This window comes from Periplaneta americana, chromosome 7 (genome assembly GCF_040183065.1).
Source record: "Periplaneta americana isolate PAMFEO1 chromosome 7, P.americana_PAMFEO1_priV1, whole genome shotgun sequence".
Classification (NCBI taxonomy): domain Eukaryota; kingdom Metazoa; phylum Arthropoda; class Insecta; order Blattodea; family Blattidae; genus Periplaneta; species Periplaneta americana.
The window spans coordinates 106,614,821-106,632,758 of NC_091123.1; the positions used below are offsets into that span (position 1 = coordinate 106,614,821).

At 37.2% G+C, this 17,938-nt stretch overlaps 1 protein-coding gene across 2 annotated transcripts in view; it reads left to right on the forward strand.

Moving 5' to 3' along the window:
- The window catches only part of angel (protein), a 144,319-nt gene that overhangs the window by 98,058 nt on the left and 28,323 nt on the right, over positions 1 to 17,938 (forward strand). For both annotated transcript variants that reach the window (XM_069831142.1, XM_069831143.1), the window contains exon 8: positions 12,845 to 12,987. In XM_069831142.1, coding sequence (XP_069687243.1) covers positions 12,845 to 12,987 — 143 coding nt within the window. The remainder of the gene's footprint in view (positions 1 to 12,844; positions 12,988 to 17,938) is intronic.

Genomic DNA, 17,938 nt, shown 5'->3' on the forward strand with positions numbered 1-17,938 from the left:
ATTTACAGTAGGTCTGTATACAATTCATCAGTAGAGCTACACTGACTAGTAATCATTTAAGAACATATACAATTCATCAGCCAAACTATACAAACATATACAATCAAATTAGTTCAATTTACAAACTTATTTTCGTTAAGCTATACAATTCATATGAAGTAGATTAATTCAATTTATAAGCTTAAACAATTCATCAGTTGACCTATACAGTATACTATTCAATTTACAGTACATACAATTCATCAGTTATGCTAAACAAAAAATACAATACATAGTAAACAGATTAAGTCAATATAAAAACATATTTTAGTTGAGCTATATAAAATTGTACCTGTCATTTAAGTAGAATAATTCAATTCACAAGCATAAACAATTCATCAATTGTGTAGAAGGTATGAGTATGTAGAAATTTGGTTAATTCTTTTCTGAACCTTTTCTCGTTGTTCTTCAAATCTTTAAGATAATTAGGCAGTGCATTGAAGACTGTTATACATGAATAGCGAACTCCTTTTTTAAAACAGCTTAGACTAACAGAGGGTAGATGAAGATCTGATTTATGTCTTGTATTAAAATGATGAATGTCTTGATTAGTACTGAATTTATCTTGGTTCTTAATATACAGCATCATTAGGGAAAGAATGTATTCACAAGGTAAAGTCAAGATTTCTAAGTTTCGGAAAATATTTTTACATGAGGTCCTTTTATGCACACCGGCCATTATTCTTATAGCTTTCTTTTGTAAAACAAAAACGTGTTTAGCTTCAGACGAGTTACCCCAGAGTATTAATCCATATTTCATTACAGAGTGAAAATATGCAAAGTATGACATTTTAAGTAAGTTTATATCACCAATAGTAGATAAGGATCTTAATGCATAACAGGCAGAGCTCAATTTACGAGTAATACATTCTATATGCGTTTTCCAGTTCAAGTGATTATCCAATTCTAAACCAAGAAACTTTGTGCTTATAGATTCTTTGAGATGAGTTCCATTTAATCGAATACTGTAGGAAACCTGAGCACTATTGTGTGTACTAAATTTGACTGCACTGGTTTTATCAACATTAAGTGCTAGTTTATTTGCATGGAACCATTCATTCATTAGATTCAGCACTGTATTAGAAGTGTTTATAAAATGATCGTATTGTTTGCTTGAAATAATTACACTTGTATCATCTGCAAATAAAATTACATGGGATGAATTGTTTATGGTCAAGGCTAAATCATTAATATAAACTAGAAACAACAATGGACCTAAAATTGACCCCTGCGGAACACCATGTTTAATATTTCTAAATTCTGAATAAGTAACTTTATGACTATTTGGTACATTTATTTCTACTTTTTGTTTTCTATTTGATAAGTACGATGTAAACCAACCCAACATCTCATCTTTAATGCCATAAAACTTCAATTTTTTTACTAATATACTATGGTCTACACAATCAAATGCTTTAGCCAAGTCACAAAAAATCCCACCTACATGTAGTTTCGAATTTAATGAATTTAGTATTTCATCCACCAAACTAAAAGCAGCATTCTCTGTCGATTTTTGTTTTCTAAATCCAAACTGTTCTAAAACTAATATATTGTTGGACTCCAGGTAATGATATAATCTATTATACATAACTTTCTCAAACACTTTTGAAAATGTTGTTAGTAATGATATGGGTCTGTAATTAGCAATAGTACATTTATCTCCCTTTTTGTATATTGGTTTTACTATTGAATATTTGAGTCTTTCTGGAAAAATACCACATTGCATTGACAAATTGCATAGATAGCTTAACGGAGGGGATAATATTTCAGAACAAGCTTTCAGAACTTTACTTGGAATTTCATCATATCCAGAGGAATATTTTGTTTTTAGTTGTTTTATCACATGCATGATTTCTGCTGCGGTAGTGGGAATAAATTTGAGACCTAAAAACTCAGTGTTAAATGCATCAGTTAGGTAACCAAGTGCAGCTTCTTCTGCACAATCTTGAATGTTTAAGTTCTGAATAATATTTATATAGAAGTCGTTAAAATGATTTGCAATTGATTTTGGGTTATCTATTTTACTATCATTGATTTTAATGCAAGTAATATTTTCACTCTTTGAATATCGATTAGTTTCATTTTTAATAATATCCCAAATAGTTTTAATCTTATTATCTGAATTTTGTATTTTTTCATTCAGATACATTTTCTTTGCATCTTTTATAACTTTTGTCAAAGTTTTACAGTAATTCTTGTAGTAATTAAGAACATGAGGATCATCACTATTCCTACTCATTAAATATAGATTCCTTTTTCTAGCACATGATATTTTAATTCCCTGAGTTATTCACGTGTTTTTACTTTTACATTTTTTCACCACCTTGACTGGAAAACATTCATTGAAATAATTCGTAAATGTAGTGAAAAATGCATTAAATTTAGTATTAATATCAATGGTATCGGTACTATATACATTTTCCCAAGATTCATTTTGTAGACATGTATTTAAATGATGAAGAGATTCAGCATTTATAATCCTTTTTTTTATTTTTAGATTAACACTTTGGAATTTTTCACTCATATTGAAAACACTTAGAATTTGTGCATCGTGATCAGACAGGCCATTGACTAATGGTACTGTTGAATAGGAATTCAATCTACTTTTATCTATAAATATATTATCAATGGCAGTACTACTTCCAGCTTGTGTTCTGATTGGAAAACTTACTGTGTGACTAAGATTATAAGTTTCAAGAAGTGAGTTTAATTTTCTTTTACGTGAGCTTTCTGATAGATAATCTATGTTTATGTCACCACAGATTACAAATTCGGTATGTGGTTTATAAAGTCTTTTCAATAATGAATCTAAGTTAGTTGTAAATTTCTTATAATCTCCCATTGGCGCCCTATAAACACATAAGATAATTAAATTTGATATCTCATAACCAATTTGTATTCCACAGATTTCAATATCTTGTTCAAGGCAAAAATCAGATATATCAATTTTACTAAATAATAGATCCTCTCTGATAAAAATACAGGCACCCCCTTTTTGGAAGACATGTCTACAGAAATGGGAACCTAATACATATCCATGTAAAGACAGTTGTAGTATTTCCTGTTGCTTCATGTGATGTTCAGTTATACATAATATCTGAGGTTTATGCTTTTGAGTTGCTAAAGAAGTGATCAATTCATCAGTTTTTTGTTTTAATCCCCTAATATTTTGATGGAAAATAGTGAAGTTACTGTGTTCATTACTAGAAACATCAGAGCATTTACAATTTAGTTGAACTTGTTTCAAACACCTTACCGGTGGGAGGTTTAACCTAAAAAAGGAGAAGCCCTAGCATTAACTAACACAGGAATATTACAACTCTGCTTTTTAACATGGCTGCCTCTGATGCTATTAGCAATAAGAACCGAAAGGTGCTCCTTGCCTCTACCATTCAGATGCAGGCCATGTGACGTATATTCATACCTTCTTATAGGGCTTACATCTATCAAACCAATGTGTGATGCCCCAGGTCTCATCAGAGCCCGCTCAAGCCGCATATTCACGCTCCGCACCCTCCTGTGAAGATACGGCTTGTCGTACCTGCTGAAAAGACTGAGAAATCCCACATTGGTATGACTGCTCATCTCAATTATGTTGTTGACATCTTTCTCAATAGAATAGTTACAATCGTTATCAATACTATTACCTGGCCCACCCACTATAACTACATGATCCCTCTTAGAAAATTCTGAACTCAATTTCATCATATCCTCAACAACATTCTTGAGAGGAGCATTAGGCTTACATACACAGTGTCCTGTAAGAAATCCTGTTGCCCAAGAGAGCTGCTTTTTGCTAAGTCTCAGCAGCTCATTCGATTTTGTCCTTGCAAGACCTTTGATAAGGGCCTTGCTGTGATTACAGCCCTTAATTGAGTTCCAGTAACTAATATGTCGTCTGTGAGCCCAATCCCTGATGACCTGCTTAATTGGTCTTGAAGATAGTCCCAACACAGGTTCTGGTCCTATAAATGGGGTCTCAGCTCCATCTTTAGCAGCCTCATCCGCCCTCTCGTTTCCGTGAATCCCTGCATGTCCTGGTACCCACCTCAGTTGAACCGAGTTAGTGTTTGCCAGTGTCATGAGGGTATTCCTGCACTCCAGTACCAGTTTCGACTTAACCAAAGGCGATTCAATCGCCCTTAGTGCCGCCTGGCTATCAGAAAGTATAAGGATGTGTCTACCTGAATAGCCCCTCCTAATACTTTCCCTTACACTGGCTAAGATAGCAAAGACCTCAGCCTGAAAGATAGTGGCGTATTGACCCAGGCTAAAAGAAAGTCTGGTACCATTGCCAAACAATCCAGCCCCGGTTCCTGATTTGGTTTTGGAGCCATCAGTATACCAAACTGGGCCCTTATTGTTTACCAGTTTAGTCCGGTCCTTCCATTCACTACGTTCTGGATAGGTGACTGTGAACTTTTTGTCAAACAAAACCCTTGGTTCTAACATGTCAGTTTCCATGCTCAGGGCATCACTGACACTCCTATCCCAAGGGAGTTTGAGATGATTAAGGTGTTCAACATTGAACACCTTTGTCTGACGGCAAATTCTGTGAAATGCCTTAAGGGCCTCAGCTTCAATCCATATATGCAGAGGAGTGAGTCCTATTAGCATTTCAATTGCCGCTGTAGGAGTCGTGCTAAAGGCTCCCGTTACTGAAATGCAGAACACTCTTTGCAACTTGTTGAGTTCTGTTCTACAGTTCCTTAATTTAACTCTTGGCCACCACATAAGTGCAGCATAAGAGAGTATAGGTCTAATCATAGTAATGTATATCCAGTACACAATCCTAGGTTTTAGACCCCATGTTTTGCCAAGCATCCTTCTACAGGTCCAAAAGACCCGCTTTGGCTATGCAATAATCTAAATGATCTTTCCAGGTTAATTTCTTGTCTAGAATAAGTCCAAGGTATTTAACCTGTGAAGAGTATGGTATTCTTTCACCGAAGAGTGTGGGTTCCCTAAGGTTCCCCACAGATCTCATCCTTGTGAAAGGTACCAGTACCGTCTTGTTAGGATTAACAGAAAGCTTAGTTCTGTTACACCAATTTTCAATCTTTTTCAGTGCTACTTGGAGCACGTCAACGACTGTGATGGGAAATTTCCCTTTTACGATTACAGCAATATCGTCTGCATATCCAATGGCAAGATACCCAGCCTCGTTGAGTTCTCGCAACAAGGCATCCACTACCAGGTCCCACAGCAGAGGCGAAAGGACGCCTCCCTGTGGGCAGCCCCCAGCCACAGACACCCCGAGCGTTTCCCCAGCCAAGCTCATGGTAATTTGCCTGCTTTTTAACATGTAATGTATCCACTTGCAAATAAGCGGAGGTACATTGTGTTCTTGAAGTGCTGTTAGTATTACTTCGCAAGAAGTTTTATCAAACGCTCCTTCAACATCCAGAAATGCTCCTATGGCAATTTCTTTAAAAGCCAGCCCCTTCTCGATAGACGAGACTACCTGATGAAGTGCTGCTTCTGTAGATTTCCCAGGTAGATAGGCAAACTGGTACTTATGTAAAGGAAACTCCTTCAACACCTTGTCCCTAATATGTCTATCCACTAATCTCTATAGTGTCTTTAAAAGAAACGAGGAGAGACTGATCGGGCGGTATGCTTTCGCAACAGCATAGCTTGGACGCCCCGGTTTTGGTATAAATATAACCTTGGTCTGTCTCCATGCCTGTGGAACATATCCAGAGGCTAGGCAGACCCTGTAGATGCTACATAGTATGGACTGTATAGAGTCCATACCTTGTTGCAGTAGTGCAGGTATGATCTGGTCAGGTCCTGCTGATTTATATGGGTCAAAAGAATAAATGGCCCATTTTATTTTAGTTAACGTGATCACATCCCTGACCAGGGCCCAGTCCTCCTTGCTCGAACACAAGCGGAACAGTTCCGGTCGCACCTGATCAGCCATCCGACCATTGTTAACTACCTCTGATTCTGGAAAATGTGCGTTAGTTAATTGAAGCAACGTCTCTTTTCCAGACTATGTATAACTGCCATCTTGCAGTTTAATTGTGCTAACATTTCTGTTAGCACTTTTTGCCATTAGCTTCATGAGTCTGGCACTGCTAGGAATACTTTCGATCCCTTCGCAGTGCTCCCTCCATGATTGCCTTTTTGCTTTCCGAATAGCCTTGTTGTAACTGATGAGTTCCCTTTGATAGGTAATCCAATTACCAGTTCTCCTAGCAAGTTTGAAAAGTTTCTTGTATTACGTCTAAGTTCGATCAGCTCTTTTGACCACCAAGGAACCAGTCTTGGCGAGCCTGCGACCTTAGCATGGCAATTATCATAATATGATAGGAGAATTGACTGTTGCAACTGGTCAACTGCAAACTCCACATCTATTATAGAACGAATGTCCCTTGATATACCCGCTGTCAATGCCGATAGGTCCATCCTGTATGCGTCCCAGTCCATGTTCCTCGGGTTCCTAATGATCACTGGATTAGTGATCTGTGATTTAATTCTAAAGTATATATATCTATGATCAGATGCAGACGTATCTGATGATACATACCAGTTAGAAACTAGGTCCTCAACCAATTTAGTCCCCAGCATTAGATCAATAACTTCCCTTCTCTGTGAATTAACAAAAGTTGGTTCGTTACCTTTGTTTAGAATATTCAGGTCCGTACTTACCAGATATTCCAGCAGCTGTTCGCCCCTTGGATTGATGTCGGTGCTTCCCCACAGCACATGGTGAGCGTTGGCATCAGTCCCTATGATGAGTTCTTTACCCGTTTCCTTGCAGTGGGAGACGAGTCTCCTCACCATTTCTGATGGCGGGTTATGTTCATCATAAGGAAGGTAGGCAGATGAGAATTGTAAAATCCTCTTTCTGCCCCCCTCCCTTATGGACGTCTCTATAATAGTTACATCCCTGGAACAGAACTCTACTTTAAGCAAAGCATTCATCCAGTCTCTAACATAAATGCAAGTTCTTGGATTGTCAGTATTGGGGCAGTAAAGAGTGCCTCCAGTACAGTTAACTCCCCTAACAAATCCCCTGTATACCCATGGTTCTTGTATGAGAGCAATGTCTATATTTTCACTAGCCAGTTTCTTGCTTAGTAAGGCAGAAGCTGCCTTGCAATGGTGAAGGTTAATTTGAATTACTCTCATAATTACCCAATTAAAATACTCACTTATACAGCCTCTTGAGCAGGAATTTCCTCCGGGATTCCAGTCTCCATGGACTCCGGAGAATCATTCACTCCAGCAGCTGCCTCTTGAGCGTCTTGAGTCGCCTTTTTATTGGGGTTGAGTAGGATCTTGAATTGACCCTTGTCTACCCCAGTATAGGCGGTCAGCCCCTTCTCTGAAATTTTTACAGCCGATTCCTGGTCTATCAGCAAAATTAAATGCTGACCAGTTGAATCGGTCTGCTTGTTAACCACTTTCCAATGCTCTGTGCAGAGCCCTTGATTAAGTAGTTGAACTCGTCTCAGCAGCACCTTAGGATCCGAGGTCGTAAGATCCCGGGTCCTAAAGGCTACCTTAACTGGTTTGGGTAGTTCCTTGGCATCCATTACCTTTAGAACAAAATTATCCCTAATTGTTGTTCCATTAAGGCATTTCTGGAGCCATAAACATGAGTTCTGATCCTCACAATAGTAGATCAGGGCCCCATCCTGTAATGAAAATGTCCTGAGGAGTGGTAGAGGCTCGCCAGATTGCGCGCCGTCTAATCCCCTCAGGATCACTGCCTGAATGTGACCAATGTCACTTTCTATTAGCTTGTCATCAGGATATGATGTCCCGACGATAGCCATTTTAAAGGTTGCTAAGGCCTCGCTGTAAGAGACTTCAGGAACAATGCCCTTGGGTCTCTTTACAGGCTGAGTCCCTGCCGAGGGTGGAGTGGCAGTGCTAGACTTAGTCCCCTTGGGAGTCTTTGGTTCGGCTCCGCTCATAACACCAGTGGGTAGAGATGAAGGGCCTGGGTGCGCAGTGCTCCCAGCTCTCAACATCGCTTCCCTTTCCCTTCTCCTTCTCTTTCTTTCTGCCCCTGATAGCCTTTTTGAGCCCAGGTGCAGCCTGTTTATGGAAGAGGCAGTGATCCCCATCCCTTTATCCGATGTTAGATGTCTCTCAGCTGGAGAGTCTCTAACATCCTCTTTTGTTCTTGTGTCCTGCATTTTGGTCCCACGAGAACCGGGGAACTAAAAGTCACCCAACACAGAGCCCCGAATATGTTGGGAAGGCCAAGTACTGCAGGGTGTCGCCTGGTGCCCTACAGAGATCGTTAGCGACACTGATTATTTTGCTACCCCAGTGCCATTCAGCCCTCGGCACGATGCTTTCCACCTTGGCTTGGGTAGACCAACCCGTACACCAAAGTGGTGCTCCAACTGGGAGTCCCACCAAGGTTCTCCAGCTGGGAGCCCCAATTGGGTTGGATTTCAGTTGGTATTTTGGTAAGCCGCTTCTTTGTCAGGTACCTCCACCAGGATCTCTCTGGCATGAGTAACTCTACCAGTACAGCCCTCGGTTTCATTGGTACTCACAGGCTCCCCCACCAACGTCAAGGTCCTGCGGCTACTAGGGGAGCTGATTTGAAGTAAATTACTAAAATATGTTACTTATGACTAGCAAAGTTGAATTTTGACTTCAACAAGAAACAACTAGTAAATTTGCTTGGAGCCGTCCCAAGGAACAAGGTTTAATTGCAATCCGTACTAAAGATTTTTACCACCATTAAAAAATATTGCCTCTGTTAGGGTTATACCTACTTATACCTACAAACTTTAGATCTGATTGTAAGTATAACAACTACAGTGAAACCTCTCATTTACGGACATCGAAGGGACGTAACAATCTGTCTGCATCTGGGAGGTGTCCTTTATTTGGGGGGGGGGGGGGAGGCTCCCCAATCTAACGGTAAATTTATAATAATGTATTATTTATCCCTTCACACTTTAAATGAAATGTATTACTGTAGTTTAATTCTAAATACAGTATACTGTAGTACTACTATAAATTCTTTGCAACTTTGAACTACAGTAGATAAAACTGAAAAAGGAAAATACAGTACTGTGCCATGCAATTTTATTCTAGGTCTATAGTTATACAGTATTGTAATTTACAGTTTTCAACTTAACTTTATGTTCAGGTGCCATATCTCTCGAAACAGAAAAACTGATTGAAGTGAAGAGAATGATCCTACTAACCCTATCATGTGTCGAATACAATTTCACGATCGCGAAAGCTTGGATCCATCAGACAGGTTAAATTTTATGATTTTGTTTATCCTCCTGCTTCCAGCTAACAAGGGTAGCCGGCTGGGCTAATGGTAGCCTACGAGACCCTTATGTTACGTTTCATGTTAAGGAATTTCTGTACAGTTCTCAAAACTAAATTTTCCATTATTGTAACACATTAGGTCTTGAAATCCAAGTTCTGTCCGCAGTCAGGAGGTAAAGCAAGCTTTAGGACTGTGAAACAGCTGCCTATGTCCGTGTCTGAGAGTGTCTGTAAACGAGAGTTTAATTTATCATCATTTCTATATTATTTCAGTTGGGACTTAAAAATCTGTCCGTATATGAGGAGTGTCCATATCTTGGAGGTGTCCGTTAGGAGAGGTTTCACTGTATTCAGTTATAGAGTGACTAGTTTAAAGACTAACTATGCACATTTAATTCGTCAAAAATTCACTTTGAAGTGATGCATAACTTTAGCATATGGACTTGTGACATTATATTACTATGCATACACTTTTTTTACTAATGGCTGGCACGACTTTCGTCATTCACTAAGCATCCCCATCAAGTAAGCAACAGACTGAAGGTTGTAGTTCTTTCAGCCGCCATGAAGGTGCCCTTGGTGCACCATATGAGGCGAACTCTATAAAACTGTATGATGATGATGAGTCCACTGTTGCAGAGTAGTAACAGTTAGCATGTTTAACTGTGAAACAAAGAGGCCCAGTTTCAAATCCTGGTTGGGACAAGTTACCTGGTTAAGGTTTTTTCGGGATTTCTTCTCAACCTGTTAAGAGCAAATGCTGAGTTACTTTCGGCACTTGACCCTGAACTCATTTCACTGACATCACTTTTATCTCACTCAGATGTTAGATAACCATCTCAGTTGATAAAATAAATCAATTAAAATGATTAATGGAATGCTGGTAGGAGAAATGGGAGTACCCCACGAAAACCTACCACAAATTCCAGTTGTACCCACTGGGACTCAAACATGGGTTACCAGCAGGGAACGGATTTATATGGACTAAAAATATATGAAATATGTAAATATATATGTAGTTATTTTTACCAAAATATGGAATTAAATATGGATTTTTACCAAAATATGGAATTAAATATGGACTTAAAATTATAAAAAAATGACTATGTACGTTAAATATTGGTACATTTTAATCAAACTAAACAAAAAATATAATGGACGTACCTTATCTTCCAATGTAGTTTCAACAAAACACAATTTTTATTGTCTGTTACCATAACAATAGGTTACAAACATTTCTTTCAAGTGCTGAAAAGTGAATCTTCTTCTATTGTCTCTGAGGATAGATTTATACTGACTAAAAGAGCGTTCGACGTCACAAGAAGTAACTGGTACATAATTCAATTTCACAATGTCTGCTGGGGATAAGTCCAAGTTAATCTTCACTGTTGATTCACCACTCATCACAGCAACAACCTTTTGTAGTTCTTCATATCCAGGGTTTTTTGAAAGTACAGTGTCCACCTTAGCTCTTACTGCATCTGCAACTTTACCTCTACCACGATTCAGTTGTTCCACAGTACTATTTATAATTTCAAAACTCTCAGATAGTGAAAGGTGCCTATTTTGGAGACTTTTGAGCGTTTTTATGATGCATGAAAATGTATGCTGAATGTGAGCTAAGTCATTCTTCACACTTATGTCACAGGTAACTGTTTTCGCAGTATCAATTGAGACTGCATCTTCAGAGTCCAATGCAAGGAGAACATTGTTAATAGAGTCTATATGTTCGGCATAATATTCAACTGCTTCTAGCCATGTACCCCATCTAGTTAAAATTGGCTTTGGTGGCAATGGAATTTCAGGGTACATTTCTTTCAACACGTTAACTCTACTGGGAGCTTTGAGAAATACTTTTTTCACTGATGAAATCAACAAATCTACTTTAGGGAAATTGTCTCTGACCACTTCTGCCACACGATGAAATGCATGCGCCACACAAGTAAAATGAGTCAATTTAGGATATACAACAGATAATGCTTGTCCAGCTTTGACCATATAAGGGGCAGCATCGCTAATAAAGAATAACACATTATCGTACATAATACCCTTTGGCCACAGGATACCCATAGCTTCGTTGAACAGTTTAACTATAGTTTTGTTATTGCACTTTTCTAGAACATCACAATGTAAAAGAATTCGTTCAGAATATTGTTCACTTAACAAACCGATAACTACATTACCAACAAATCTACCTTCTTTGTCGGGAGTCTCATCAATGGAAACCCAAATTGAACTATCTTTAATTTCATCTCTTATCTTCTGTATTGTCTCATCGTAGATGGATGGAGCATACGTCTTCCTAAGTGTTGACTCATCCGGGATTGTATGTTGAGTATATTTTTCAAGGAATTCCCTGAAGACCTTATTCTTTAGTTTGTAGAGAGGAATATCAGCAGAGATGAGAGAACGGCACAGGTCGATGTTAAACTCAGATCTTACATTCGATGTTGTTGGTTGTGTTAAAAACAATTGTCTCTGCTTGGAATTTAGTTGTTTGTTGGCCTGATGTTTACTAGTTGTAATGTGTTGTTGCACCAGGAACTTTTGTGTAGATGATACTGCACACTGACACAAATTACAAAATAATATTTTATTGTCAGTTGATAAACCATCTTCTTTAAATTCTGAAATGTAACTTGTTAGTTTTGATTTTAAATTGACTGAATGACGTACTTTTGGCATATTTACCGTCTTTATAGTATGATTTACAAAACTGAACCTATGTGTACTCTGACTGGCATTTAACTGTTGAGCTGCACAACTGAAGTCTGTTAAAAATTTTAAATTAAATTAATACAGTTTTGTAACTTACTTTCCCATTGTTGATAGGACTGCTAATTTTCAAATAACTCTGATGTTAAAGGGATTACTGAACATGTGTTTAAATCTCTATTGTTGAAATGTATTTTTAAAAGTTAATGGAATTTTGTTTTGTTTTATTGTTAAACCTAATATAATATGGACTGTTTTATATGAAATATGGAAAATATATGGAAATTAACGAAAATATGTACTAAACTCTAAAATATGGAAAAATATGGAAAATAAAAGTAGGATTTTTCAACCCTACACATTGTGAAACATAAAGATAATGCAAAATATAAATTATATTAGCTTTATAAGTAAATATGTATTTACATATAAATCCTTTCCCTGGTTACCAGCGTGGAAAGCTGATGTTTCAGTCATTCAACTAATAATGCATCACTATGCTTACACTGTGGTATTTCATTTTAGTGAATAATGTGAAAAAATGTAGTGGTATTTCTCTTGTTTCCTCTTTTTAATGCAGGTTTTCTTTGGAGTGTATGGTAATTAATTTTCATCTCATTACCAATTTTGAAGTAAGAGATTGAATTTAATTGTAAAGATTGTGTGACCTTACTTCAGAAGTCTTAAATTGAATATTCTGTCTTCACAATGTTTACATGCTATATATGGTTTAGGCTTCCATTTTCCTCTGAAAATATATTCAAAATTAGTAATGTAACTTGTTTATTCCTTGAAAAGTAAGTAATGATTACATATGTTGATGTTTCAGTTATACAATAGTGATCACCAGAGGATCATGAAGGAACAAAACATAGTTAGTGAAAGTAATGAATCATCTGAGGAATTTGTGGAGAACTCTAAGACGCTGGGGCTTGAGAAAAGTTCTGCACCCCCTGTTATGCCAGATGCAGGGTAAGCATCAAATAATATTAACATTTTGTAAAAGTTGTTCATAGAAATGGACATCTCATTTATTGTGTTCTGTCCTAGAATATCGTGGCTACCATAGCAAATTGTCCACACCTGTGGAGTAACGGTCAGCACGTCTGGCCGCGAAACCAGGTGGCCCGGGTTCGAATCCCAGTCGGGGCAAGTTACCTGGTTGAGGTTTTTTCCGGGGTTTTCCTTCAACCCAATATGAGCAAATGCTGGGTAACTTTTGGTGTTGGACCCCAGACTCATTTCACCGGCATTATCACCTTCATATCATTCAGACGCTAAATAACCTAGATGTTGATACAGCGTCGTAAAATAACCCAATAAAAAAAAACCATAGCAAATCTCCATATATTCTCCCCATACATTCTGAAACAATCTTTATTTCTCAACATAATCCACCCTGAGATTTACAGACTTGATCCACCGATGCTGTAATGATGCTATACCCTCGTTGTACATAGATTCCACACACTCTCGACCATGTTTAAATAATGCTGCCCATTTTTTCACAGCCGAAAATGCTGGAGCAGATTCCCCCAGTGTAGCATCCTTGTCTGCTTTAATTTTTGTTGGACTCATTCCCTTTCTTACGAAGTATTTAATGACAGTACGAATCTCGATATTTTCCATTTTTGCCACACTGTTTGGCACACTAACTTCAAAATTAAACTAAACAAAATGTAGTCAATAGATAATTATGATTTTTCGTGCTTTAAGTAAAGTAAATGGCCACTAACAATGGCGGCATTGTTGGCATGTTGTCAATGCCATCTATGTTTCAGGCCACCAACTTCTCAAACACACCTGGTAAAGTTACGTGTCTTCTTTCTCCCTCCACTACTATCTAGTAGTGGACAGTCAGCACTAGTAAATGTAGTGGCAGAATTCTGTGATGTTTGGTGAAAACATAACTCCAAAAAAACATTTTTTGAGATACAAGCATTTTTATCTTCTGCATTCCTTTCTGAAAAGTACAATATGATGGACAATGATATTCAGCTGAACAGAAAAGACAAACATGATGAAATGTCCTAATTTGCCAGTCTACTATTTGCTGAGGTAGCTTCGGTTGTTATTGCTTTTGCATGTTGAGTCAATTTGTATCTCTAACCCAGTGCTTCACAGAGTGCACTGCACTGTGCAATGCACTTTGCACGTGCATTAACAAGACAGTACTGAGGGGGTGTCAGTGCAAACTGTATACGTAACTGCAAAATAAATAAATGTAAGTTACATATTTATTTACAATTTTTGTTTTTATTAAATAATATCTGACAGGAAGTGTGTTGAGGTAACTTGAATGTTATTTTTATTGATAGAAACATAACACTTAGCATAAAACGTAACCTAGTGGTGTTTTTTGCGATGATACTAGTTATATCAAGAGCAGTAGTACAACTGACAGAACCTTGAGAATATGGTTTAAATTAGCATCTGAAATACTCGACCGCAATTTTGTTTTTGTACACTTGAGGACAGAAAAAAATCGTTCACATATGCAAGTCAGGTAAAACTTAAAGTAAACAAAGTTAACCTCCATTCAGTGATTAATACCACACAATTATCATTACATGTTGTGCCAACCTAAGATTTTATTTACCTAATGTAGCCTAACCAAACATAACAAACATATTTTTTATTTATCTAAACGACACTGTTCTGAAGGTTAGAACAAAAAAAAGATTGATTGCTAAACTGTGTAACCTTTCGACTCAGGCTCCGCCGTCTAGTTCCGCCCCCTAGATTTATTGCAATAATCGCGGAAGATGTATTTGAATACCTCACCGCTGTACTCTTTACCTCGTTGCACCGTGCATTGCACCATTGCACGGCTATTTGCATGCATGCAATTTTGAGCATTTGTGAAGCCCTCCTCCTTTCACACCTGTTTACTGCTAGACTTCAAAATAATTCGCAACAAAAAAAAGTAGAAATTGTTCTGCATAATGATAATTAATTTCTCCAAAACATAAGCATTGGTGGATAAACAGGGCATTCTAATTAGTTCCCTCTTTATCTTGTGCAAGAATAAAAATGTTGTTGTTGACCAATGCTAAGGATCTTGAATTTCTTCCATTCTCCTGTGGGTGTCCCAATAGTATTAATGAGCTGCGATGATAAATCAGCATCTATTTTCCTTATTGCTGGACATTGCAGTAAATGTTTTTTATCCGTGATGGAGTTGTGATTTCCACAGAGGGTGCACTGTGGATGCTTGTAAATATTAATCTGATGTAGATGAGAAGCGAGACAATCATGTCCAATAATTAAGTGAAATATAGCGACAGCCATTTTTCATGGTAAATCTTAGATGTTATTACAGCAGAATGTTCCAGAGTTTGCCTTCGTTTTTCTTCAGGAATTCCTGTTTGCAAAAGGACTACTGGACTGTGTGTTTGATTCTGACTTTTGAGGCATGAAAGGAGATTGTATTATTTTGAATTTGTTTGAGGTTCCTTTTTTGGCCAGGAAGTCTTTATGAAGCCCTTGTAGCATTTTAAGAGCAGAAAGAATTTCGCTTACTCGTCTGTTTTCTGGAGAACTTGGTGTTAGTGCTTGGAGTCCAGATTTACAGTCACTAAGTATAACCACTTTGTTAAATTTATGTACGTGAGGAAATTCTGTTTCAGGGCTGTATTGATTGCTTCTAAATCACCATTATAATGAGTGGACAATGTTCCTAGCTTCTTCTTCTTCTGCCAATACACAGTTTTGGGTTTCCCATCTGTGAACTACAAATGGAATTGGTCTGCCCAATGTCGATGAGGTCTGCCTAAATCTCTTCGTCCTCGTGGTTGGTAATACAATAATCTCTTTGGTAAACAATGTTCAGACATTCTAAGAAGGTGGTTTCTCCATTTACATTGATAATGTTGAACGTCTGCGGTCATCTCCTCAACTTTCCACTGATTTCTTATGTCTTTGCTCCTAATGCAGCCCCACAAGGTAACACCTGTCAGTGATCGTAGAAATCTCATTTGTGATGCGTTGATTCTATTTATTTCCTTTTGCCGCAGTGTCCAACATTCACTCCCATATAACAGAGCTGGTTTTGATATTATATTGTAAAATGAGATTTGGACCTCTTTTCGCATTCATTTTCCAAAGTTCCTTCTCAAGATACCATTTAATTGATTATATTTCAATATATTTTTATTCATGTCTTTTTGATAATTATACAAAAAATATGACTTCCCAAATATACAAAATCTGTCACTTGTTCTATTATTTTGTTATCAACCACTAGTTTTGCCTGCAGAAGGTTTTTGTCATAAACTGCCATTACTTTTGTCTTTTCGGTTGATATTTTCATATTGTATTCTTTTAAAACCATCTGTAGTTTAAAAACAGTGTTGTAATATGTCTTTAGTTCCTAGCGATATATAAAAGCTAAAAATTTGACTGTAGATTTCTGCTTGAGCATTACTGTCTAAAGTAGATCGCCTCCTCGTGGTGCACTCTGGGTTATGCTAAATGATCTGCACTTAATAGCTAAATGGGATGTCCTGAAGTTAAGAAATCCGGAGGTAAAAATAGTCCCCCATTCGGATCTCCAGGTGGGGACAGCTTTGGGCAAACAAACAGAGATCTTAAAGATTCTCCATGAAAACAAAATAGATATTCTCACTGTAAAAGAAACAAGTATTTCTGAAGAATAAAAATAAAAATAAATGTTTAGACATATTTTAAGTCCATAGTAGCCATTTTATATTTTAATTTCGAATAAATACCTATTACATTTTTTACCTAAAATTGTTACATTTTATGTGCATCATTCTGGGATTAATTGGCCTGTAGATACTGAGTTTGAATAAAATCATCATCATATCCTTCACGTATTAGACCCTACAGGATCTGTTACAGTCTCATGCCAGCGCTTTCGTGGTCTTCCCAATTTCCTCTTTCCTCTTGGTACATAAGTAAGAATCTGTTTAGGCCATCTACTGCGATCCATCCTTTCGACATGTTTTTTCCACTGAAGTCGATATTGTTGAACAAAATTAACTATAGGATCCATTTTGAGTTCCTGCAATATGTCCACATTTTTACGATGTTCCAGCAAAGAGCATCCCGCTGTTCGTCTCATGAACCTCATTTCCGCTGTCGTCAGCCTTTGCTCATCAGCTTTTCTGATTGTCCATGCCTCGCTACCGTAAGTGAGGACCGGTCGAGCTAGTGTTTTATATACCTTTAGCCTTGTATGTTTCTGAACATGGGAGGATTTGAAGATGGCGTTAATGACGCCAGCGTATTTAAAAAGCTCGAAATTTAAATTATCTTCGCCTGGGGCTTTCCCGTTTTTTAAACGTTTATATACTTCAATGAGTTCATCATAAGTAATAATATCTGTTGTGTTGTTGTTGGAATTCTTTAATGTAAGAGAGATGTTTTTGTGAAACCATATATTTATAAAGTAAGCAAGTAGAGATTCGTTAGGAATAGGGTTTATAACAACATTTTCTTTTATCTCCGAATTTATTTTCTTTAAAATTTTGAAAGTTTTGGGTCTTGGTAATGTTAAATCTCTTTCTAATCTTGAGACGAAATCACTCCATTTCTCTCAGTGTCGCTTTCTTGTTTCCCGTTTTGCAATTGCTCTCTTTCTTTTATAATCAATTTCATCTTCAAGTTTTTTTGTTTGCAAAAATCGGAGATATGCTTCTCGAGTTTGAATAAAATCTGACCAATAATTTAGGTGAAATTACAGCACATAGATAGATGGTCAGACAGCATGCACAGAACTAATATCAGGTATAATGGAAATGTGTATTTCCACGAAAATTTCGAAATTGATCGTTTGCAACAACACAGTAACATCAACCTATCTAGAGTCGATCACTTTTATGATGTTTTTACTTCTAATTTCCTCAAACAATGATCCTCATAAATGACAAATACACAGTTTTTTTTTTTTTTTTTTTTT